The sequence below is a fragment of the Pongo pygmaeus genome, chromosome 13, assembly GCF_028885625.2.
Source record: "Pongo pygmaeus isolate AG05252 chromosome 13, NHGRI_mPonPyg2-v2.0_pri, whole genome shotgun sequence".
Lineage (NCBI taxonomy): Eukaryota > Metazoa > Chordata > Mammalia > Primates > Hominidae > Pongo > Pongo pygmaeus.
The window spans coordinates 119,232,242-119,256,312 of NC_072386.2; the positions used below are offsets into that span (position 1 = coordinate 119,232,242).

Genomic DNA, 24,071 nt, shown 5'->3' on the forward strand with positions numbered 1-24,071 from the left:
TGTAACTAACATTGCTGGGTCAAATGGCATGCAAATTTTATATTTTGATCCACATTGCCAAACTGCTCTTCCAGAAAGGTTCTACTTCCATATACTCAAAATGGGTAAGATTTTCAGGCAGAAACGAGACATGAGTGTTGGGAAAGGATGTTCTAATTGGAGGAAAAAATTGTTCACAAAAGCATGGAGTTGGAGAAATAACATGTTTTGGAAAGAGGCTAACCTCAGACCAGTAGAGAAGAACTGTAGGGAATGATGCTGTGAAAAGGTAAATTGGAATAAGATTGTGGAGGCTGCAAAGTTCAGCCTATTCCGTAGGCAATGGGAAACAACTGAAACTTGTTAAGAAGGTTTGATGTGATTTGTGAAACTAACTGTAGTAGTGGGTTCAAGGTAAGCAGGAGGGAAACAGACTGACCAGGCCTAGCAGGCAGCCCTGCAAGGGAACAGATGTGAAATGACTGGAGCCAGATTACGAGGTCGGATTAGGGGAGGGGAGGGAGGAGTTTACATCTCTGCTGTCACCTGGAGTCTTAAAACCCTGGTAAGGCCACATTCCCAGAGCCTATCAGGCTGCTTCTCTAATGTGGTGCTTGATTTTAGAAGCAGTGGCTTATGTTTTGCTTTATCTTTTGACTGTAGTAAAATATATAGAACATAAAAGTTTAACCTTTTTTTTTTTTTTGAGACGGAGTCTCAATCCGTCGCCCAGTCTGGAGTGCAATGGCACGATCTTGGCTCACTGCAACCTCCGCCTCCCGGGTTCAAGCGACTCTCCTGCCTCAGCCTCCCGAGTAGCTGGGATTACAGGTGTGTGCCACCACACCCGGTTAATTTTTGTATTTTTAGTAAAGACAGGGTTTCACCACGTTGGCCAGGATGGTCTCAAGCTCCTGACCTCAAGTGATCCGCCCACCTCAGCCTCCCAAAGTGCTGGGATTACAGGCGTGAGCCACCACGCCCTGCCTAACCATTTTTAAGTGTACAGTTCTGCGGTATTATGTACAGTCACAGTGTTGTGCAACCATCACCACCATCCTCTCCAGAACTCTCTTTCACCATCCCAGATGGAAACTGTTCCCACTAAACAATAATAACCCAATCCTCCCTCCCCTCAGCCCCTGGTAACAAGTTTTTTCTGTCTCTATGAATCTGACAATTTTAGGGATCTCATATAAGTGGAATTGTCATACAGTATTCGTCCTTATGTGTCTGGCGTATTTCACTTAGCATAAAGCCTTCAAGGTTCATCCAGGCACTGTGTTTTGAAGATCACTGCAGAATGTCATACGGGAAGTGCAGTCCACTTGCCAGCATGACTCTTCCCAATCAGCTCCCTTCTAGGGAAGAAAAATAGTGGAAGTGCTTGCCTGTTATCTTTGCAGGGGGTGAGACGGGGTGTGGAGGGGAGGGGAGGAGAAGGGCTCTCTCCCAGGGAGAGTGGGCAAGTGACTTTCCCTGGCTGGAACATATGGACACATCACTACAATTAGTGTGTTTTCCAACAGTTGACCTTTTCAACAACCTGAGAAAGTATTGGGACTATCTAGATGCTTAAGCTTAGGGTGCCTATCAAACCTTCTGAGGATTGCTGAAACTAGAAAAAGGAGTTGAGAATTCAGTCCAACCCTCTGCTTTTTAGGAGGCCAGGAGAGGTGTGACTGAGAACATGGAGTTGATTGGTTACAAAGTCATTACTGTCCTGTGCTTTTCTGTTGTTGTTGTTTTTTCCCCCAGCTTTCCACACCTACTAGGGTGTTAGGCATATGGTGAAACTGGTGGGAGGTGAGGTAGGCAGACAACAGAACAGTGAAGAATGGCTTTTTAAAATGGCTCATTTCAAGTGCCAAGTGCAGAGAAGGCAGGGTGAGTGGGTGGGAGGTGGAGAGCGCTGGGGATACTGTTTCTTGGCCATGTCTCAGATCAGACAAAGGATCAAATAAGATTTTAGTTTCTCTATCAATACAGAGCTCTCTCTTAGGTCTCCAATTCATTTTGCATCCAGCAAAAGCAGCAAAACCCCCAGTTCACTATGGGGCCAGGGTGATTTAACAGAAAAACCCTCCCTTTTTAATAGCTCCTGCCCCTCAGTCCCAAGGTGCTTTCTTTGCTGGAGCAGAAGGTCTTGGAAATTTTAGGGAGCTACAATTGTGTTAGCCATTTTGTACCCAGAGCTGAATATCTGATCAAACATTTTACTGCAACCTGCTGGAGAAGAGGCCACGGATACCATCAGCTGTTCCCAGAAATGCACACCCCAGGGAGGAGTTGCCCAGCACTGTTTTCTCTACATAGAAGATTGCAGGAAATGCCTCTCAGCTCCTACGTTTCTCCTACACAGAATCTCTAAAGCAGCTTCTGGGGTGTGGCCACTCCTTTTCCCACCACTCCAATGGAGTGAGTGGGTAGGGAAATTTTTCCTCAGTATCATGGCTACAGCCAGGACAGCTTAGAAACCGTATTGCAGGTCCTAGGCACGGGGAACGAAGCCAAACTGCAGAGGCCCAGGAAGCTCAGGGCCAGGTCTGGGCCCAGATTCTGGTGCAGTGCCCAATGACTTTATATTTATTTAAAGAGGAGAGCTGCTTGGTAACCAGGAGGCTGAAGCCTTCCTAAGCTGCAGAGCTCCCTGTCTGCCTGACTGCACAGGAATGATCTGGGTGTTACTCCCAATGGCTGCGGCCCAGCTGTCACCGGAATGGGGATAGGGAAAGGGCTTCCTAATCCAGGGCTTCTGGCTACAGAGTTTAGAGCCAGGCCATTAAACTGCTAGGACTTTAAGGATCAGAAATTCTGAGAATCTTATTTTTCTCTGTCTGCACCCCAGCAGCCACCCGCATCAAAATGCCTCCCTTTCCTATTTGAAGGCAATACACATACGGTTGCAAAGGGAAGGTTCTGACTGCTGAGATGTAAATCCTAGCTCTTCCAATTGCGAGCTGCCTGACCTGGGCCAAGAGACTTAGCCTACATGAGCATTATGTAAGAGTGCCCATTTGTAAAATGGGAAAACATCTCATAAAATTATTGCAAAGATTAAGAAATGAAAAGGTAACACGAAATACTTAGCATAGTGCCTAGTACACAAGGAAAACTCGATTAATTGTGCCAGAAAGAACCTTAATGTCTTGTTTATGAAATAGGATGAATGTACCCTATTCCACTGGCGACCTGTGAGAAAGCTGTTGCTGCAGGAATATAAGAAATTATTATTTTGCCGCTGCCGTTTCCCTCCCCCATAATCTCCAAGAACATAAGAAATTAACTCTCCAGATCCCAGAATGACAGCTTTATGCCCCAAATTAGTCGACTTAATTTTTTTTCTGATTCGGATTTGGCCTTTTCCTCTCACCACCTCCTCAAACCCGGGGCCCCAAATCATCCGCGTCTTCTTGACCCCAGCCCCCACCGAATTAGGCTGACTCGGGACCCCAGCGCCAGCCTCCTCCTAGGGAAAGTGAGCAGGAAGAGACGCACTCGGGTGATCTCACTCTTTGGGACTGGGCGTTTTTCCGGCCGGGGCGCGCAGCATCCCCAGCCAGACTGCAGCGATACCCCCGCCCCGCCCTTCTCCGCAGTCCTGGAAGAGCTCCCAGGGCGGAGTGGTGCGATGCAGACTACTGTCCGCAGGGCGGGCAGTGGCGGGGCGCAAGCTGCGGGGAGGGAGGTGAGGCGGGAGCGTCTCTACCGCCAGGGCGTAGGCAGTGACCTCACTGCACCATCACCCCTCACCCCTTGCGCGCGCCCCATTTCCCCATCCTCCCGCGGCCCGCCCCTTTCTCCCCTCTTCCCCCGCATCGTCGCTTCGGCTCCTTCCGGGATCGCTCGGCCCTTTCCGCCGGGCAGTCGGGCGGCGAGCCGGCGGGAGAACCGCCCCCTTTGCTCCGCCAGCGCGCTCCCCCACCCCTCGCGCAGCGCTGGGGCGCTTCCCCCGGCGCTCGCGCCCGCCCGCCGCGGGAGCGCGCGTGGCCGCTTATAAAAGAGGCGGGGCGCGCGCGTCACCGCCACTACCCGCTGCGGAGTGAACGGCGCGGAGCGGAGGCCGCGGAGGCTCCTCGGTCCTTCAGCACCCCTCGGCCCGACGCACCCACGCCCCTCACCCCCCGAGAGCCGGTGAGAGGGGCAGCCGGGGAGCTCCGGGAGGGAGCGGGGCCCCGGGCAGCCGACCCCCGGGCGGGAGCTGGGCAGCTCTTAAGGCGGGGCGGGGCCGGCGCGCGGACAGGTGAGCCGGGCGGGCCGCGGGGCTGCCTCCATTCGGCTGAGTGGGGGAAGCCGCTGCCGCTGCTTTTGTGGCGCGTGGGCTGCGGAGGAGCAGCCGGGCCGAGGCTCGGCGCCGCCGCTGGAATGTCACTGACGGGGGGAGGGGGCGCGAGGCCGCCGGGTCCCTCCCAGCCACCCCCAAGCCTGGCTGCGGCGCGGCCCTGCCCTGCCCCATCCGGCTGCGGCAGGTGGGTGGGGGCTCCCTCGTCAGGATCTTCTCCAGCCGCCTCCCTGCAGAACGCTCCCCGCACCGCCCCCGGTCCCTTCCCTCGGCCGGGAGCGACTTCTGCAGCTCGTTCTTCCGAATCGCACCAGCAATGCCGGCCTGCCGTGGAGGGAGGAACAGCCCGGGGAGCCCGAGCATAGCGTAAACGGCTCTCTGACCTTAATTTCATCCTGCATGGCGAATCTCTGCCGTCTCTCTGAACGCAGAAGGGTCTGAGACTGGCCGTCTCCTTTTCTTTCCTTGTAATAAACATTTTTCTTTCTTCCCAGTTGTGATTTGCTTGTAAATAATAGGTAAATGCGGTGCTTGCGTGGTATGAGGCTCAAATCAAATAACTTAATAGCTTAGCGTTCTTGTTTGTGTGTGTGTTTCCTGGGACTGGGTCTTTCGAGTCGAGATACAGTGTCAAAAATTCTACCGTACCACTGCTGAATGATAGAACAGTCTTTTGTTTGAAAGCTGTCCCTGATAATTTGATTAGACGCTTCACCTAGAACATCGCTTTCAAAAGTCTCTTTCATGTACTGGAGTAAAATATATTTTAATAAGCGCCTTGTTAAAGTTAAGAGTTGAATATGTTTTAAATGAAAAGCCTGACTAGCTCAGAAAGCTGGGTTGAGATGATGCTTGAACTGTTCCAACATCTAATCAGATCTCTTTTATATAATAGGTCCTAAAATATTGAAGCCCTTTGTTCTGTCTTCATCATGGTATTTTAGAAAAACTTACCATCATGGCTGTTCGGGAAGAACAGGAGAGAGGCCATATGAAGTATTTTCATAATGTGTTGAGAAATTGCGTCGTCATAGCAATTGGCCTTAAGTAAAACAGAATGTATCAAAGATGGAAGGGTGGGGGTGTCTTGGAGCCAGGAAACAGAAAATCTTGGGAATAGCAGCTGGAACACTCAGCTATATGAAGCCATTGAGTCAAGGTTCTGACTCCTTAACTAGTCGTTTATTTTCCCTTTCATTGCAGCTAACTAATGTCTTAGATTTTGAAAGGTCAAATTGAATGTGCTGCGGAGGAAAAAAAAGTGCTGCAGTAAGGGCCTCTGTGCAGGAAATTAACAATAAGCCTTTTTTAGTAACTGGGCCAATAATTACTCAAAGGGACCCTCAAAGTGTGTTAACAATTATCCAGGGACCTTGATGGAGACACTGGAAAGGAGGATTTTTGCTTCATCCTGGACAAGTGTGAAGCAGTTCTTATGGCAAACCATCAGCCTAGTAACATTCTCTGATATGCTTTGGTCTTGGCAGTGTGTTTTGTAGTCATCTAATAATTGGAGAAATCTGATATGTCACAGGCTACAGTGTAAGCCTGTCAAGCAATCTGATGAAGAGGTGGACTTGGGGAGAGCTGTTTTAAGTATGTCTTTTGGTTCCCTGGGTTAGAATTTTTTCTGCTTTTTCTTACCTGCCTTCATCCAAAGTCGGTGGTCAAGTCAACTGCAGATCCTGAAAAGTGGATCTCAGGAATAGTCCCCCATGTCCTGTCACTGCTGAATATACACTAAGAATGGACAGTGTGTTCAAGGCTGGCCTGCCTTTGTAATCAGTCCTCCGTGGGCTATGCAGGGATCCCACTAGTTATGCACTCAGGTCTGTTGCAGCATATCAGCTGCGGCTGTACTGTAGAAGAATGCAACGCCCTACTGGCAAATGCTGACTCCAGGAATGCGGAGGAGGAGGACTGCATAGCTCATCACTTGGGGCCACTTGACTGGAGCAGCTGTGCTGTGAACCATCACCTCTCTTCCACCTTTTTTGCATATTCCTCTTGTACCAATTTTGAACAGGAAATAGTATTTTGTAAAGTAAGTGTACTGGCAAACTAGGCCCAAGTCAGATCTTTGTGGCTTGAGTTCTACTTTGTGGCAATTTCATGAAGTCATGCTCTTTTATTGCTGAATGGAAGGGGATTTAGGAATCATCTTGTCCTGGGATCCTCAGGAGGAAGGCATGTTTAGTTTGAAAAAGTATATTCAGTATTATTACTTTGACAAGTGGGGAAACTGAGGCCCAAAATAGAGTGAGACTTGACCAGGGCAGCATATCTAGATAGTAACTGCCAAGACCTGGGAACCTTGGTTCTCCTTCCACATTTTAAATCCCTTGTGGGATTTAGACACTATACAGAATGTCAGAGAGAAGACACTGAGAAAATATCTGAAATTGGATTTTTAATCTGTATTCATATTTTTTAAATAATCTGTTTTCTTCATGATTTTGTTCCGTTTGCCCTTAGAAGCTTGTTATCTTGCTCTTCCCCCTCCCTCTTTAGACTCCACATTCCTCCATCATGTTGTCATCGTTTCGTAAACGCAGAGTCCAGGTATTTGACCAGCATGCAGAAAACGGGTTGCCTTTTTGGTTTTGCCTGGCTTGCAGTGAAGGCATATTCGTGTCAAAGAGGTTGAATGATCCAAAGAAAGGGGGAAAAAAACCCTGCCTGCATGATGTTTCTGTTAAACAAATTGGTTAGGATTTGTTTGAGGTTTTTTTGGTGTTAAATTATCAGAAGTATTAGTAAATTTACTTGAAAATTTGCAAAGCCTTCCCTTTTTTCTTTTTTTTTTTTTTTTTTACCTCCCTCTCTTTCTCTTTAAGGCATGAATATATTAATTTCTTACCACCATTCCGGTGTTTGCATGTAGTGTTTGCTGACTTTTTATTGGTGGCTACTTGGTTTTTAAGAACCAAGGGACTAAACATATTATCCTAGATATTTGGAAAAAATAATCTGAAAATACATAGTAAAAATTGTGTTTTTAAAATTTGACAAATATTGTAAACTTGGGTTTGTTTCCTGTTGCATTGACTTCTTCCACCGCGATTTCTATAATAAAATAGAGCTTACCTTTTCATGTTTAAAAAATAGCTCTTGGGCCGGGTGTGGTGGCTCATGCCTGTAATCCCAACGCTTTGGGAGGCCAAGGTGGGTGGATCACGAGGTCAGGAGTTCGAGACCAGCCTGGCCAACATAGTGAAACCCCATCTCTACTAAAAATACAAAAAATTAGCGGGGCGTGGTGGCAGGCCCCTTTAATCCCAGCTACTTGGGAAGCTGAGGCAGGAGAATTGCTTTAACCCAGGAGATGGAGGTTGCAATGAGGCAAGATTGCACCATTGCACTCCAGCCCAGGTGACAGTGCGAGACTCCGTCTCAAAAAAAAAAAAAAAAAATTAAAAAACAGCTCTCTTTATATGTTTTCTTTGTGTACAGTCTTTGTTTTCTAAATCGGACCTTTTTTAAAAAAAATTAGTATCTTGATATCCCAAAATAAGAAATATAAACATTGGAAACTTCTAGTGATTATAGGTGATAAATCCAAGGCAGGCCTTTTTATAAATCAGATGAGTTATTTATTTAAATGAGGTTTATAAAAATGGGCCGCATTATAACCATTTCCTGTTTTGAGTCATAGTAACAATAAGGAACTTAAATACCTCTCATCTGAATTTTGCAGGTTAAAAGGTAAGTAGCAGCAAGATAGTATTTGGGAAGCAATCAGAAGTAAGTTTTCTCAATATTGCTCTGCATTTCTGGATTTTGATGCAATGCAGTATGAATCTTTTGCTTTCTTAAAGCTAAGTCCCTGCTCACCTCTGCACAATTGCGCTAACAAGTTGAAATGAATTAATCAGTTTGAAGGCTGACATGCTGATCCACAATCCTGATTGGAATGTGGTTTAAGCAAAAATACTTGTTGTTTTTATTTATGGTGTTCAGTCATCCTTTATGTATTATTGACCTCTCTGCTTACCATCAAATCTGCCACTAAAATCTGCAGCTAATCTGGTTTTGAATTAATTTTGTTTGATCTGAGAATCAACTGGTATACAATTTTATGAGTGCTAATCAATTCTTTGGTGGTTTGTTCTTAGGGAAGCCCTTCCACATCCATGGATATAGTTCTCTTGCTTTGCAAATCTGAAATTTGGTAATAGGCTGGCATCCTAAGCCGCGGAAAAAAGACATTGTTGGTTCTGCACATTTGGGTTCTGACTAAGCAACAAAAGCAACTGATGAATGGTTTCTGTGACCTTTTGCTTTGGGTGATGTTTATGAATTTTTCCATAACCAAATGACCAAATGACCGTTCATCCTGTTAGTCCCTAAAAATCCCTTTCTTGCAAAACTGTATGTCTGGTGGTGTCCTGCCTGAGAATCAGAATTCATTTTGTAGTATTCCAAATGTCTCTTACATCCAGTACATTCAGCTTGCTGAAAGAATGCAATCCCAATGCTTTGTTTTTAATAGAGACTCCTTTCAGCTTCACTATAATTTTTTTCTATCTTTTGGGATTCCATAGAGAAACTCTGACTGCACTCACTGCAGGTGCCAGGTTTACAGAGTCCAGAACATTTGACCTTTGGTTCGAAAATGTTTGTATCTGCAGTCTTTTGTGTTGCTTAACGCAGTGTGATTCCCACCCACTGCCTCTGCCTTTACAAGAAGATATAGCTATATATCCCATAAATACCCCCCAATTTTTTTTGTTTTTATACTCCCAAATTTTATGCCCCCAAATACCCCCAAATTTTTATTTGGGGAATGAAAATTCCCCAAATACCAAGAACTGCCTCAAACAGCTGTCTCTTGGCATTCATCAAGAATACAAAGATATTCATGTCTAATCTATTTTGTAGGAATCCATTTTCAGTTGATATTGTGTATAAGTTTGTGTTTGATATCATGGATCATTCTGAAGCATGCTGTATCTTTGGATTAAATTAGAAATTTCTTTTTTTTTTTTTTTTTTTGAGATGGAGTCTCGCTCTGTCGCCTGGGCTGGAGTGCAGTGATGCGATCTCGGCTCACTGCAAGCTCTGCCTCCCAGGTTCACGCCACTCTCCTGCCTCAGCCTCCCGAATAGCTGGGACTACAGGGGCCCACCACCACGCTCAGCTAATTTTTTGTATTTTTAGTAGAGACGGGGTTTCACCGTGTTAACCAGGATGGTCTCAATCTCCTGACCTTGTGATCCGTCCACCTCGGCCTCCCATAGTGCTGGGATTACAGGCGTGAGCCACCACACCTGGCTGTATATTAGAAATTTCTAGCCAAGATTCATATCTTTAGACCCCACTCTTCTTCCGAGATCTGGTAGTATTGTAAGAATGCTGACAAGTTCATTTTATTCATTTTATTTATTACAATAGAGGACATAGTTGTAATTCCTGCTTTATCCCCCTGAGACTCGCATTACTTGTTGAATGATGCAGCTAACGTTTGACTGCTGCATTGCAGCATTTATAAATAGCCTACATCTTCAATCTGCTCTAATAATATTTTGCAAATATATACCTTTTTTTTTTAAGTTACCTTAAATGGGAAGTTGTCCTTAAACATATAGAGAATATACTTAGCACTTCATTTCCCCTCCTTCAGTCTCCATGTGAACAGACTTGATTGGCAAAATCAGAGACAGTCGGCTCCTTTGAGATAAGCAGTCAGTCGATCGCATTCCTAGGAAGTCGTCTCTGTTGTGGTTTTTAGGCAGTTAGTGGAACTGATAGATAGGTTGGTAAGATTGGAGTTTGTTTTTTAATGGCACGTTTCCCAGATTTTTCCTTTCTGGCGCTCTCAAAAGGCATTAATCCCATATGGCTGGGAACAGCCTGGAACATTCTCTGTGAAGTTGGCCTTATCAGTCTGCTGCATATGCCAGGCAAGGGGTGGGGTGCTTGCAGCATGCAGCCTCGGTTGTGGAAGGAATGTGGCACGCCCAGGCCGAGTTGACATTTCAGTAACTGACAGTTTCGGGTGAGAGGCTGTAGCACCTTTGGATGGCAGGAATTCTTAATGATATTTATGAGAATTTTCCTGTGTTTAATGTAGTCTGCAGAAATGACCCTTTTAGGAGCAAAAAGAAACTGGAACTCGTGTAGATAAACAAGAGACAGCTCCCTATCAGGTTAAGAGGGGGGAAACTCTCACTAACCCGTAATGTTTTTTGGTGTCTCCTGTAATTGCACAAATGAAAATTCTGAATGCTGACTGCAGTGGGAGCGCATTGGTGACTTTCAGATACCCAGCTCCCCAGAGACAGCCTGTTGTGGCTTGGCAGACCTCCCACCTACTGACGTCAGCTGATCTACTGCAGGAAAGAAAAGTCCATTATTGCCTGACCAAAGCACTTGGTATAGAATTGACTCGTTCTACTTCACTGGGGTGACAAAGAGGGCCTTTTAGGTTGGTTAATTTCAGCAGGGCCTTGCCGAACTGTCTCTCTGGATTGGCAGGATCAAATCAGCACGCTGGGCCCAAGCAGGGGGACTTGCTCAGATGGAACCTTTGCGATATTATGATGGAGATTTTCTTATCATAAAGGGCTGCTCCCAAATGTGATTTCTTAATTTCTGTAGCAGGTAAAGGATTTTAGAAATGCAGTGACTCCTGTGATAGGAGACAGAACAGCACCATACACTCGAATCCTGGAGACTGCCATCTCTTTCAGGAGCTCGTGTGCAGTGTCGTTATTGTTCCATGTGCTATACCTTCCTTGGAAAATTTCTTTACAAGAAAATTTTGGAAGCAAACAAATTAGATGCATAATTTCTCAATGTTTTTCCATCTTAACTGTCCTGAGGGTTGAGAACAAAGGAAATATATAAATAAATAAGTCTAACCCTAATTGTTTACTAAGACTCAATCTTAAATAATTTTGATTTTTTTTTTTTTTTTTTTTGAGACGGACTCTTGCTTTTTCGTCACCCAGGCTGGAGTGCAGTGGTGCGATCTTGGCTCACTGCAACCTCCGCCTCCCAGGTTCAAGTGATTCTCCTGCCTCAGCCTCCCAGGTAGCTGGGACTACAGGCGTGTGCCACTATGCTCGGCTACTTTTGTATTTTTAGTAGAGATGGGGTTTCACCATGTTGGCCAGGCTGGTCTCAAACTCCTGACCTCAGGTGATCCACCCGCCTTGGCCTCCCAAAGTGTTGGGATTACAGGTGTGAGCCACCCTGCCTGGCCGATAATTTTGATTTTTAAAAAATGATTAATACATACATCCACCTCACCTTTTTTTTTTTTTTTTTTTTTTTTCTAAAGAGACGGAGTCTCGCTCTGTCGCCCAGGCTGGAGTGCAAAGGCGTGATCTTGATTCACTGCAACCTCGGCCTCCTGGGTTCTAGCAATTCTCCTGCCTCAGCCTCCCACGTAGCTGGGATTACAGGTGCATGCCGCCACACCTGGCTAATTTTTTGTATTTTAATAGAGACGGGGTTCCACCGTGTTGCCCAGGCTGGTCTCGAACTCCTGAGCTCAGGCAATCCACCCCCTTCAGCCTCCCAAAATGCTAGGATTACAGGTGTAAGCCACTGCACCCGTCTTTTTTTTTTTTTTGACACGGAGTCTAGCTCTGTCACCCAGGCTGGAGTGCAGGGGCTTGATCTCGGCTCACTGCAAAATCCACCTCCCAGGCTCAAGGGATTCTCCAGCCCCAGCCTCCTGAGTAGATGGGACTACAGGCATGTGCCACCACACTCAGCTAATTTTGGTATTTTTAGTAGAGACAGAGTTTTATCATGTTGGCCAGGCTGGTCTCAAACTCCTGACCTCAGGTGATCCACCCGCCTCGGCCTCCCAAAGTATTGGGATTACAGGTGTGAGCCACTGTGTCTGCCTCACTGGTTTTTCACTCCAAAGTGCAGATGTGAAAAGGAACTAATAAAGAGAGAGTGAAGGCCAGGCGCTGTGGCTCACGTCTCTAATCCCAGCACTTTGGGAGGCCGAGGTGGGTGGATGGCCTGAGGTCAGTTCAAGACCAGTCTGGCCAATATGGTGAAACCCAATCTCTACAAAAGTACAAAAATTAGTCGGGCGTGGTGGCGGGTGCCTGTAATCCCAGCTACTGGGGAGGCTGAGGCAGGAGAATCACTTGAACCTGGGAGGCAGATGTTGCTGTGAGCCCAGATAGCATCACTGCACTCCAGCCTGGGCAACAGAGCAAGACTCCATCTCAAAAAAAAAAAAAAAAAAAAAAAGGAGTGAAAGGAACTAATAAATAACCAAACAGCCATTAATAAATAATATGTCAGCCGGGCACGGTGGTTCACGCCTGTAATTCCAGCACTTTGGGAGGCCAAGGCGGGCGGACCACAAGGTCAAGAGATCGAGATCATCCTGGCCAACATAGTGAAAGCCTGTCTCTATTAGAAAGAAGAGAAATACAAAAATTAGCTGGGCATGGTGGTTTGTGATTGTAGTTCCAGCTACTCGGGAGGCTGAGGCAGGAGAATTGCTTGACCCTGGAGGTGGAGGTTGCAGTGAGTCGAGATCGCACCACTGCCCTCCAGCCTGGCGACAGAGCAAGACTCCATCTCCAAAAAAAAAAAAAAAAAAAGGCCAGGCGCGGTGATTCACGCCTGTAATCCCAGCTCTTTTGGAGGCTGAGGCAGGCGGATCACGAGTTCAAGAGATCGAGACCATCCTGGCTAATATGGTGAAACCCCATCTCTGCTAAAAATACAAAAAATTAGCCGGGTGAGGTGGTGGGTGCCTGTAGTCCCAGCTAGTCGGGAGGCTGAGGCAAATGGTATGAACCCGGGAGGCAGAGCTTGCAGTGAGCCGAAATCGCGCCACTGCACTCCAGCCTGGGCGACAGAGCGAGATTCCGTCTCAAAAAAAAAAAAAAAAAAAAATGTGAACTCTAATCATGTTAAGAATCACTGGTTCTAGTGTGCCATATTCTGGGAACCGGAGGATCCCAGGTCACCCTGGCCTTTGCGACTTGCTTACTAGATTACCTGTCTCCCAACTACTTAATTATAAAACAATGGCAGTTTCTTTATTTCCAAGCTCTGAATATAATTGGATCTATAATATGTGCCAAGTCCTGAGGTCTTTGCCCAGAGAGTAAGAGTAAAATATGGTCTTCTTTATAGTTCCTTAAAGCGTTTATGAATGTGGTAGGGAGAACATAATAATTTCATGGCAGAATGTGGCAGTGTTATAAGATGAATGATAGGGGTAGGTGGTCAGGGAGTGGAGACTTCTGATTCAGAAAGACTTCATAGAAGACGAGGCATTTGCTTTGGACTCAGAGATCTGTATGATTTGTTTTTTATATTTTTTATTTTTTTGACAGGCTGGAGTGCAGTGCCGCGATCTGGGCTCATCACAACCTCTGCCTCCCAGGTTCAAGCGATTCTTCTGCCTCAGCCTCCCAAGTAGCTGGGGCTACAGGCATGTGCCACCACACCCAGCTAATTTTTGTATTTTTAGTAGATATATGGTTTCACCATGTTGGCCAGGCTGGTCTGGAGCTCCTGACCTTGTGATCCACCTGCCTCGGCTTCCCAAAGTGCTGGGATTATTACAGGCGTGAGCCACTGCGCCCAGCCGAGATCTGTATGATATTAGATGGTAGGGTTGGGAGTGGGAGAGAAGAGTGCACTCCCGAGAAAGGGAACTTTTTGAGCTTCCAAATGGACCCTGTCCAGGGCCTGTAATTGGGGTTAGTGAGGGAGTTTGATGTGAGATACAGCTGGAGGAGACAACTGGAAGGTGACTGAGTGAAGTCTTGTTTACCTTCTGGTAAGTGTGATGATAGTGATCCTTGTCAGGGTCCTCATCAGAAATCAGCCTTCTCCAAAATAGGCTGACAGACTTAGGGCAGCAGTGTAAACTATAACTGCCTGTTATCATTAAATATTACAAAACTTTGGGAGGCCAAAGTGGGCGGATCACGAGGTCAGGAGATCAAGAACATCCTGGCTAGCACGGTGAAACCCCGTCTCTACTAAAAAATAGAAAAAATTAGCCGAGCATGATGGCAGGCACCTGTGGTCCCAGCTACTCAGGAGGCTGAGGCAGAAGAATGGCGTGAACCCGGGAGGTGGAGCTTGCAGTGAGCCGAGATCGTGCCACTGCACTCCAGCCTGGGCGACAGAGTGAGACTCCGTCTCAAAAAAAAAAAAAAAAAAAAAAAAATATATATATATATATATATATATATATATATATATGTTATTACAAAAATAGCTCTGAGCAGGCATTAAGCTTTTCAAGGTCACCCCCAGTTTTTGGTTTTAAGGACTTGACGTCTGTTTTAAGAAAATAGGCCAGTGCAGTAGCTCATGCGTGTAATCCCAGCACTTTGGGAGACTGAGGCGGGTGGATCACTTGAGTCCAGGAGTTCGAGACTAGCCTGGGCAACATGGTGAAACCGCATCTGTACAAAAAATATAAAAATTATCCAGGTGTGCTGGCACCTGCCTGTACTCCTAGCTACTCAGGAGGCTGAGGTGGGAGGATCACTGGAGCCCAGGAGGCAAGGTTGCAGTGAGCCAAGATCGTATCACTGCACTCTAGCCTGAGCAACAGAGTGAGACCCTGCCAAAACAACAACAAAAAAAACAAAAACAAAAAAACAGCCACTTTCTCAGAGTATACTGCCATGTGGTCAATCCAAGATTGGTAATTCAGATTTAGTCATTAGGTTGATACCTAGTTGTGTGGCTTTAGTCAGCACATTCTTTATTTGCCATTCTTGTCATCAATCTAGCACTTAACTGGATAGAATTCCAATTTTACAATATGCAAACTGAAAGATTCGTTATGGAGCTCTCTCCCTACCCCTTACGAATGAATTCAGGTCTGCTGCACAGCAGCTGCAACACTCAGCATGGACTTGATCATTTATTCAACCAACATTTCTTTTTTTTTTTTTTTTTTTTTTTTGAGACAGGGTCTCATTCTGTCACCCAGGCTGGAGTGCAGTGGTGCAACTACAGGCTAATGCCACCATGCCTGGATAATTTTTTTTTTTAGAGCCAGGGTTTAGCCATATTACTTAGGCTGTTCTCGAACTTCTGGGCTCAAGCAATCCGCCCACCTCAGCCTCCCAAAGTGCTGGGATTGCAGATGTGAGCCATGGCGCCCGGCCTATTCAACCAACATTTCTTAATGATCTCTGTATGCTAGAAATCAGGGATACAGGACCGGACATGGTGGCTTACACCTGTAATCTTAGCACTTTGGAAGACTTAGGTGGGAGGATCACTTGAGCCCAGGAGTTCAAGACCAGCCTAGGCAACATAGCAAAACCCTGTCTCTACAAAAAAAATTTAAAAATTAGCCAGTCATGGCTGTGCGTGGTGGCTCACGCCTGTAATCTCAGCACTTTGGGAGGCCAAGGCGGGTGGATCACGAGGTCAGGAGTTCGAGACCAGCCTGGCCAACATGGTGAAACCCCGTCTCTACTAAAAATACAAAAATTAGCTAGGCACGATGATGGGCGCCTGTAATCCCAGCTACTTGGGAGGCTGAGGCAGGAGAATTGCTTGAACCCGGGAGGCGGAGGTTGCAATGAGCCGAGATCATGCCACTGCACTCTAGCCTGGGTGACAGAGCAAGAGTCCGTCTCAAAAACAAACAAACAAAAAATTAGCTAGTCATGGTGGTGTGCACCCATAGTCACAGCAAGTGGGAGGCTGAGGTGGAAGGATCACTTGAACCAGGGAGGTCGAGGTTGCAGTGAGCTGTGACTGTACTCCAGCCTGGGCAGCAAAATAAGGTCCTGTCTCAAAAATAAATAAATAAATAAATAAAAATCAGGTATACAAAGATTAGGTTGCTCGGTGTAATCATGCCTTAGGATGTATGTACAAGTGCTTTGCAAATCTAAAGAGAAGTGTGATTACATCTGAGAAGGAGGGAAGGAAGGAACATTGGGTACAGTTTAGTAAAGAGTCAGGATCCTGCAGTTTACCCATTTCAGTTGGGTGTTGAAATATAAATAAATAAGCACTATCTAGGCAAAGAAGAGTCATGGGACATTCTAAACAAAGGAAGCATGTGCACATGGCTTGGAGTTTTAAAGGGAATTACACATTTTAGAGCAGAAAGAGTACTTCTGTCCGCCACAAGGGTAGGGGGCATGGGTGAGAGATAATACCAGGCAGGCATGTTGGGCCAGATTGTGAAGGTCCTGCTCAAGAGGTGGGTTCTTTCTTCTGTCTGAAGGAAGCCATAGGTCGGGGGCAGTGGCTCACGCCTGTAATTCCAGCCCTTTGGGAGGCCGAGGCGGGCAGACCACGAGGTCAAGGGATCGAGACCATCCTGGCCAACATGGTGAAACCCCATCTCTACTAAAAATACAAAAATTAGCTGGGCATGGTGGTGCAGGCCTGTAGTCCCTGCTACTCAGGAGGCTGAGGCAGGAGAATCACTTGAACCCTGAAGGCAGAGGGCAGTGAGCCAAGATCATGCCATTGTACTCCAGCCTGGTGACTGGGTGAGACTCCGTCTCAAAACAAACAACAAAAAAGAAAGCCATAAGAGGTTTGGGAGTGGCATGGCGAAGAATGTTTCCTTTTATAGTATAAAAAATTTTGGACTGTGGGAAAACAATAATACAGCAAAAATACATGGTTGATATGTGGAGAATAATTTAAAGGAATGGTGATATGACTAAAATCAGCTCATGTACACTTCTCCAGGAAGATGGTCTCTTAGAAAGGCAATCTTCAGAGCTGATCAAGCACAGACAGTGCCTTCCTACCACCAATGAGAACTGCTTGAATCCCTACAGAGCTGGGGCACTAGCTAGAAACTCTGACATCAGCCATCTCCTTCTGTTTACCTACTAGGTGGATGTGGGGCAGCACTCTTGACAGGTTTCATTCTTAATTCTTAGCCTACTCATCCTTTTCTTTCTGTCTTGGGATAGGCGACAGGATAAAGGAAAGAACTCCCAGATGTTTCCAGGGTAACACAATTTTATACCTTTTATACACTGTAGAACAATAGCTGGAAGGGACCAGCAGGCTTATCTGTTCTGCTTCCTTAGTAAACCCAGAAACCTCTCTATAGGCTGCAATTTTAAAGTTCAAAGAGACTTGAGACCACGTCGTTTTTCCTGACATTTTTAGTCACTCTAGGAAATTGAGGTATGGAGAGGGAAGGTGGCTAGTGTGAGGTCACATGTTGCTGACAAATTCAGAAGCTTTTTGGCATTAATCTGTATGTTTCCTTCTGTGTTCCTTAATTAGTTAGAGGATGAAATGGCATATTGTTTGTTTTCGGTTTTTGTTTTGTTTTGTCACCCAGGCCAGAGTGCAGTGGTGCAATGATGGCTCACTGCAGTCTTGAACTCCTGGGCTCAGGTGATCCTCCTGCCTTAGCCTCCTGAGTAGCTGGTACCATAGGCACACACCACCATGCCCAGCTATTTTTTTGTATTTTTAGTAGAGAAGGTCTTTCACCTTGTTGCCCAGGCTGCTCTCGAACTCCTGGAGTCAAGCAATCTGCCACTTTGGCCTCCCAAAGTGTTGGGATTACAAGCATGAGCCACCGCACCCCCTGCTTGAAAGAACTTCTGAATGGACTTAGCAGTAATTATTTGAATACTACAGTTGCTGTTTCCTCTGAATCCTTGAAGCCTTTGTAGAATTGACAGTACAAACCACAGTTCTCCCATTCACAGTTTTCATTTGGTTTCCTTGCCATGTGTGGGTTAGGCATCTTCTGCGGGTCCTATGTAGGTAGGTGTTGCAGGGGAATGGATGGCCTTTTTTAATAAAGGAATAGGATCTGGGCTTCATTGTTGCTAAGAAGGGGCTGTCTTCTCAATTCATTTGTCTGCTGGGTTTATCTGATAATTATTTCTTTCCTTCAGAGAGGCTAATTTCTTTTCATCTATTTTGGTGCCTATTGGTACTTATCTCAGGGCATTTTGTCATTTCAGAAAATGGACCCAAGTGGGGTCAAAGTGCTGGAAACAGCAGAGGACATCCAGGAGAGGCGGCAGCAGGTCCTAGACCGATACCACCGCTTCAAGGAGCTCTCAACCCTTAGGCGTCAGAAGCTGGAAGATTCCTATCGATTCCAGTTCTTTCAAAGAGATGCTGAAGAGCTGGAGAAATGGATACAGGAAAAACTTCAGATTGCATCTGATGAGAATTATAAAGACCCAACCAACTTGCAGGTATGTCTGATCTCCTGGGATTCCTGCCAAAATTCAAGAGCCCAAATGTTCTTACCCAAAAATCAGACAAGGAAAGTACTTAATTATGACCTTGAGAGATTGGACAAGAAGAATATAATAAGGAAGGACAAACTCATTGTTTTCCCGTATTAGTGAGGGTGAATGTGGAATCTTACAGGTATTAATTGTCTTTTTTGGTTGCTTTAAACTGATGGTTCTCAGACTTCTGCCTTGATACTACTGGTGATCTTTAAACATTTTTCAGGGAAGTTCTGGGTTAATCTCTTGGAACGAGGATTTTTGTTTTGTTTTTGTTTTTGTTTTTTGAGACAGAGTTTCGCTGATGTCGCCCAGGCTGGAGTGCAATGGTATGATCTTGGCTCACTGCAACCTCCACCTCCCAGGTTCGAGTGATTCTCCAGCCTCAGCCTCCCGAGTAGCTGGAATTACAGGCGCCTGCCACTGTGCCCAGCTAATTTTTGTATTTTTAATAGAGATAGGGTTTCGCCGTGTTGGCCAGGCTGGTCTTGAACTCCTGACCTCCGGTGATCCGCCCACCTTGGCCTCCCAAAGTGCTGGGATTACAGGCGTGAGCCACCACACCTGGCCTGGAATGAGTTTTTGAGAAAGGCATAATAGTATTGTTGCTGGCAAAAATTTATAGTTATTCTGGAGTCAGATATCAAAAAAATAAATACAGTTATGAGTCCCTTTCAGAGACTTGGTAAATCTTATCAGAAGCAAAGCCTGAATCTTATGGTACATAAATTATATATTTAAAACTTTTTTTTTTTGAGATGGAGTTTTGCTCTTGTTGCCCAAGCTGGAGTGCAATGGTGCAATCTCAGCTCACTGCAGCCTCTGCCTCCCAGATTCAAGTGATTCTCCTGCCTCAGCCTCCCGAGTAGCTAGAATTGTAGGCACGTGCCACCACACCCAGCTGATTTTTTGTATCTTTAATAGAAACAGGATTTCATCATGTTTGCCAGGCTGGTCTCGAACTCCTGACCTCAGGTGATCTGCCCGCCTCGGCCTCCCAAAGTGCTGGGATTACAGGCGTGAGCCACCGCACCCGGCCAAAACTTTTTTATAAAAAGGGAAAGCCTTTCTTCTCACTTATTTTGGTGAAAGATTTTTAAAGAAAATTATTTCGGTAGCAAGTGGAACAGTAGTTGGGCCCATGGATTTTTTAACTATAAAAAATAGACTACAGTAACCTAAGAAGAGAATGAAGAACACTGCTTTAGGTACAATCCCTGCCTGGCAGGCCCCTTCCCATCTTAGTATTTGATGAAAAAGAGGTATTGAGAAATGGAGTGTAGGCAGGGTCAAAGAGTTTGGCCTCTAAAGCAAGTGAAAGAAAGTCTCATGTGTGAGTGAATATGGATGGATTTTTCAAGAGTAAGCACTGAATGTTAAGAAAACTGTTAGTATGGTTCTGTATTTCTAGAAGGGACTGGATGTTCACATAAAGGATAATTTTCTGATAGCCAAAAAAAAATTATTAATAGGATATTTTGTAGCATCTTCCATTGACAATATTAGTTCTCAAGGGTGAGTGAGGACCATTGATGGCCCTCACTGGCCAGGCTTTCAGAGGACCAGGAGAAATGCAGTCAGAGTATTTGAGGAATTGAGCAGGTAGAGAATGGGTGAGGTGCCAAATGATGTATCCCTAACTAGAGGGAGCAGGATTGAGGAGGGGAGGAACACGGGGAACCGGGGACAAAATGCTGATGCTATGTGGTTGCGTCTGAGGCTCACTTCAAGGTCCACCAACAGGGAAAGCTTCAGAAGCATCAAGCATTTGAAGCTGAAGTGCAGGCCAACTCAGGAGCCATTGTTAAGCTGGATGAAACTGGAAACTTGATGATCTCAGAAGGGCATTTTGCATCTGAAACCATACGGGTGAGTATGAGTAGCTCGTGGTGTGGATGGCTTCATCTGGGTGGAGCATTGTAGATTCATGCATACATGTCAGTTTGGGTTCCCAAAAAGATAGACTTTTCCAGCTTTTAAAAGAATTTATGAAGTCTTAAAAAGTTACCCAAATCCTGCCTTTGTAATATGACAGCATGAATGTAAGCAAGTGTTTGTATACTCAGTGAGGAAATTAATATTCCTTTTGCAGAACAAATTAGAATGTGATTATACTTTAAAGAAAACTGTAAATTTAACATTTATAAATGGCAGTGAGATGGGAGAGCATATTAGTGAAATTGGCAAATTTAAGGACTCAGATGCAAAGATAAATAGAAACAATCACAGACACGATAAAGAAGGTTATCTGTGGGAAAGCTTGCTGTCTTGAATCTTGGCTTGCCCTGGGAGGGGTTTACTGAGGTCTAGGCAGCAAGCCTGTTAAAGCTCCAGCTCTAAGGAATGATTTGTGGCACCTATTGGTCAATGACCATGGTGATGGGACTGACTTTGAGGCAGGAGTCCTCGAACTCTTTGGTCTGGCTGATTTTAGTGCGAGTTTATTGGAGCTGAGGTGTAGTACTTGATCTTTCTCTGCTTCGTTTCACATTTCTAGTATGAAGATATTAAGGGAAAACAAACCTCTTGACAGTGAGGTGTGCACATTGAGTTTCTTATAACTGGATGTACTTACCTATCTTTGATACACATCATGTCTAGCTGTGTGTTCTCTTTGGTTGTTTGTCATCCAAAGCCACATTGCATTGAGGCCCAGCCTTTTCTAGTCTTTTACCTGTCAAAGCAGTCCTGAAGATTTAAATGAAAGCTGCACCCTTAAGCCCCAGCTAGAACTGTTTTGTCCCCAACTCTTCCTTGATAACTGTGTGGAGGTTTCGTTCACTGAGGATCCAGTCTACTCATTTTCAACAATAAATACTTGTTTTCTCACGTTTGCTTGGCAGTACTCTGCAGTCTCATATTAAGGACTTACAATTAGCCCTAAGATGTATGATGAATAATTATTAACTATTACTAATAATGATGATTGTAAATAGGAAATAAAAGTGAATTCCAAATGTCATATGACTAATAATAACATTTAACCCATTTGGGCAATGTAATATGTGTCTGCAATTAAATACAGATATTTATCTTCCCATCTTCACACTATTTTATATACAGTCTTAGAGTAAATGAAATCAGTATGTGTTATTATTTCCTTGATAGAAGTTGTTTTTCCAGAGTGAATGAGGCACCTCTGTAGTAGAATATGTAACCAGCTTACAGATGGGGAACATTAGACAGAGATCAAGTGTTTGGCTTCAGTAATTAATCAAGGCGGAAGGGAGGAGGACCCAAAGCTGACTTTATTCATGTCTGTTAGTACCCTCTGCCCTGTTTAGACAGCTTATTTATATATTTATTTTATTTTTTATTTTTTGAGACGTAGTTTTGCTCTTGTTGCCCAAGCTGGAGCAGAATGGCAAGATCTCGGCTCACTGCAACCTCCACCTCCCGGGTTCAAGCGATTCTTCTGCTTCGGCCTCCCAACTAGCTGAGATTACAGGCGCCTGCCACCATGCCCGGCTAATTTTTGTATGTTTAGTAGAGATGGGGTTTCACCATGTTGACCAGGCTGGTCTTGAACTTCTGACCTCAGGTCATCCACCCCCCTCGGCGTCCCAAAGTGCTGGGATTACAGGCTTGAGCTACTGCGCCCGGCCCAGATGGCTTATTTATTTATTTATTTATTTATTTTTGAGATGGAGTTTTGCTCTTGTTGCCCCGGCTGGAGTGGAACGGCACAATCCCGGCTCACTGCAACCTCCACCTCCCAGTTTCAAGTGATTCTCCTGCCTCAGCCTCCCGAGTAGCTAGGATTACAGGCATGCGCTGTGCCACCACAGCCAGCTAATTTTGTATTTTTAGTAGAGGTGGTGTTTCTCCATGTTAGTCAAGCTGGTCTCAAACTCCCAACCTCAGGTGATCTGCCCGCCTTGGCCTCCCAAAGTGCTGGGATTACAGGTGTGAGCCACCACTCCTGGCCTAGATAGCTTATTAAAGCAACATTAACAATACTGTTAACTGGCCAGGCATGGTGGCTCACACCTGTAATCCCAGAACTTTGGGAGGCCAAGGCTGAGGCAAGAGGATCACTTGAGCTCAGGAGTTCAAAACCAGCCTGGGCAACATAGTGAGACCTCGTCTCTACAAAAAAATTTAAAAATTAGTGGGGTATGGTGGTGCACACCTGTAGTCCCAGCTACTGGGGAGGCTGAGGTGGGAGGATTGCTTGATCCTGGGAGGTCAAGGCTGCAGTGAGCCATGATTGCACCACTGGACTCCAGCCTAGGCAACAGAGCAAGACTGTCTGGGGAAAAAAAAAAAGGCCAGGCACAGTGGCTCATGCCTGTAATCCTAGCACTTTGGGAGGCTAAGATGGGTGGATCATCTGAGGTCAGGAGTTAAAGACCAGCCTGGCTAACATGGTAAAACCCCGTTTCTACCAAAATACAAAAAATTAGCCGGGCGTGGTGTTGTGTGCCTGTAATCCCAGCTAGTTGGGAGGCTGAAGCAGGAGAATCGCTTGAACCCAGGAGGCGGAGGTTGCAGTGAGCCGAGATCCTGCCATTGTACTCTGGCTTGGGCAACAAGAGCGAAACTCTGAAAAAAGTAAAAAAAAAAAAAAAAAAAGTAATTTTAAAAAACCTATTAAATATAGTTTGTTGAGTAGGTATTAGGAGCTATTTATATACAGTTACTTTGCTAACCTCTAATCTTCACAGTAAGTGTGCAAGGTGGCCATTATTTCCCTATTATGTGAGAGTAGAAACTGAGTCTCAGAGAATTTGAGTAACTTGCGCAAAGTCATACAGTTGATAGATGACTAAACTGGAATTTCCTGTCTCCTTCTTTGTCCAGTCACCACTATTTGTTTTATTTTAATTTATTATTTTTTTTGAGACAGGGTCTTGCTCTGTCACCCAGGCTGGAGTGTAGTGGCACAATCTCAGCTAGCTGCAACCTCCTTCTGCCAGGCTCAAGCGGTTCACCCACCTCAGCCTCCCGAGTAGCCGGCACCACAGGAACGCACAACCACACTGAGCTTTTTTTTTGTATTTTTAGTAGAGATAGGGATCTTGCCATGTTGCCCAGGCTGGTCTTGAACTCCGGAGCTCAAGCAATCCGCCTGCCTCGGCCTCCCAAAGTGCTGGGATTACAGGCGTGAGCCACTGCACCCAGCCTATGTGCTTTGTTTTTCCAACCTGTACTTCATTCCTGTCTTCTTTGCTTAATGTTTCCACCATCTGCTTCTCTGAAGGCTCCTGTTGCTTGCTTATGTCCCTATTGAGAAATCCACCTGAGTCAGAACCAGTCTTGCTTCTCTACCCCGTCAGCTTTCCACGTTTATGAAGCGCACCTGCCTCCCTGCCCACTTGCACTCTCAAATAATAGTAAGCCTGTGAAGCCGGACTCTCTCTCACCTGCAGTATTTACAAGATCAGACACATCAGCAATGGGAAAATGGTTCCAGTACTGGGACAGGCCTTGCCCTAGTTCTTTCTGTGAGGGTGTAAAAATGAAATATGTGAGATGGACAATTGACTTGAATGTGAGAGGATTTTCTCTAGTCTTCTGTGGCCTGATTTTTAATTTGAGCAGGAGCTCTCATTTAATCTTTACTTTCATGCTCACAGTTACTATGGTGATCTTGGCTTGGTCAT

At 45.4% G+C, this 24,071-nt stretch overlaps 1 protein-coding gene across 9 annotated transcripts in view; it reads left to right on the plus strand.

Moving 5' to 3' along the window:
* Nucleotides 1-3,779: 3,779 nt before the first annotated feature.
* The window catches only part of SPTAN1 (spectrin alpha, non-erythrocytic 1), an 81,164-nt gene continuing 60,872 nt past the window's right edge, over nt 3,780-24,071 (plus strand). For 3 of the 9 annotated variants that reach the window (XM_054501091.2, XM_063650370.1, XM_063650371.1), the window contains exons 1-3: nt 4,004-4,113; nt 18,187-18,426; nt 20,209-20,334. In XM_054501091.2, coding sequence (XP_054357066.1) covers nt 18,190-18,426; nt 20,209-20,334 — 363 coding nt within the window. In that variant the 5' untranslated portion in view covers nt 4,004-4,113; nt 18,187-18,189. Of the gene's footprint in view, nt 4,114-18,186; nt 18,427-20,208; nt 20,335-24,071 lie in introns of all 9 variants that reach the window. The other 6 variants (XM_054501098.2, XM_054501096.2, XM_054501093.2 and 3 more) reach the window with 4 other exon arrangements.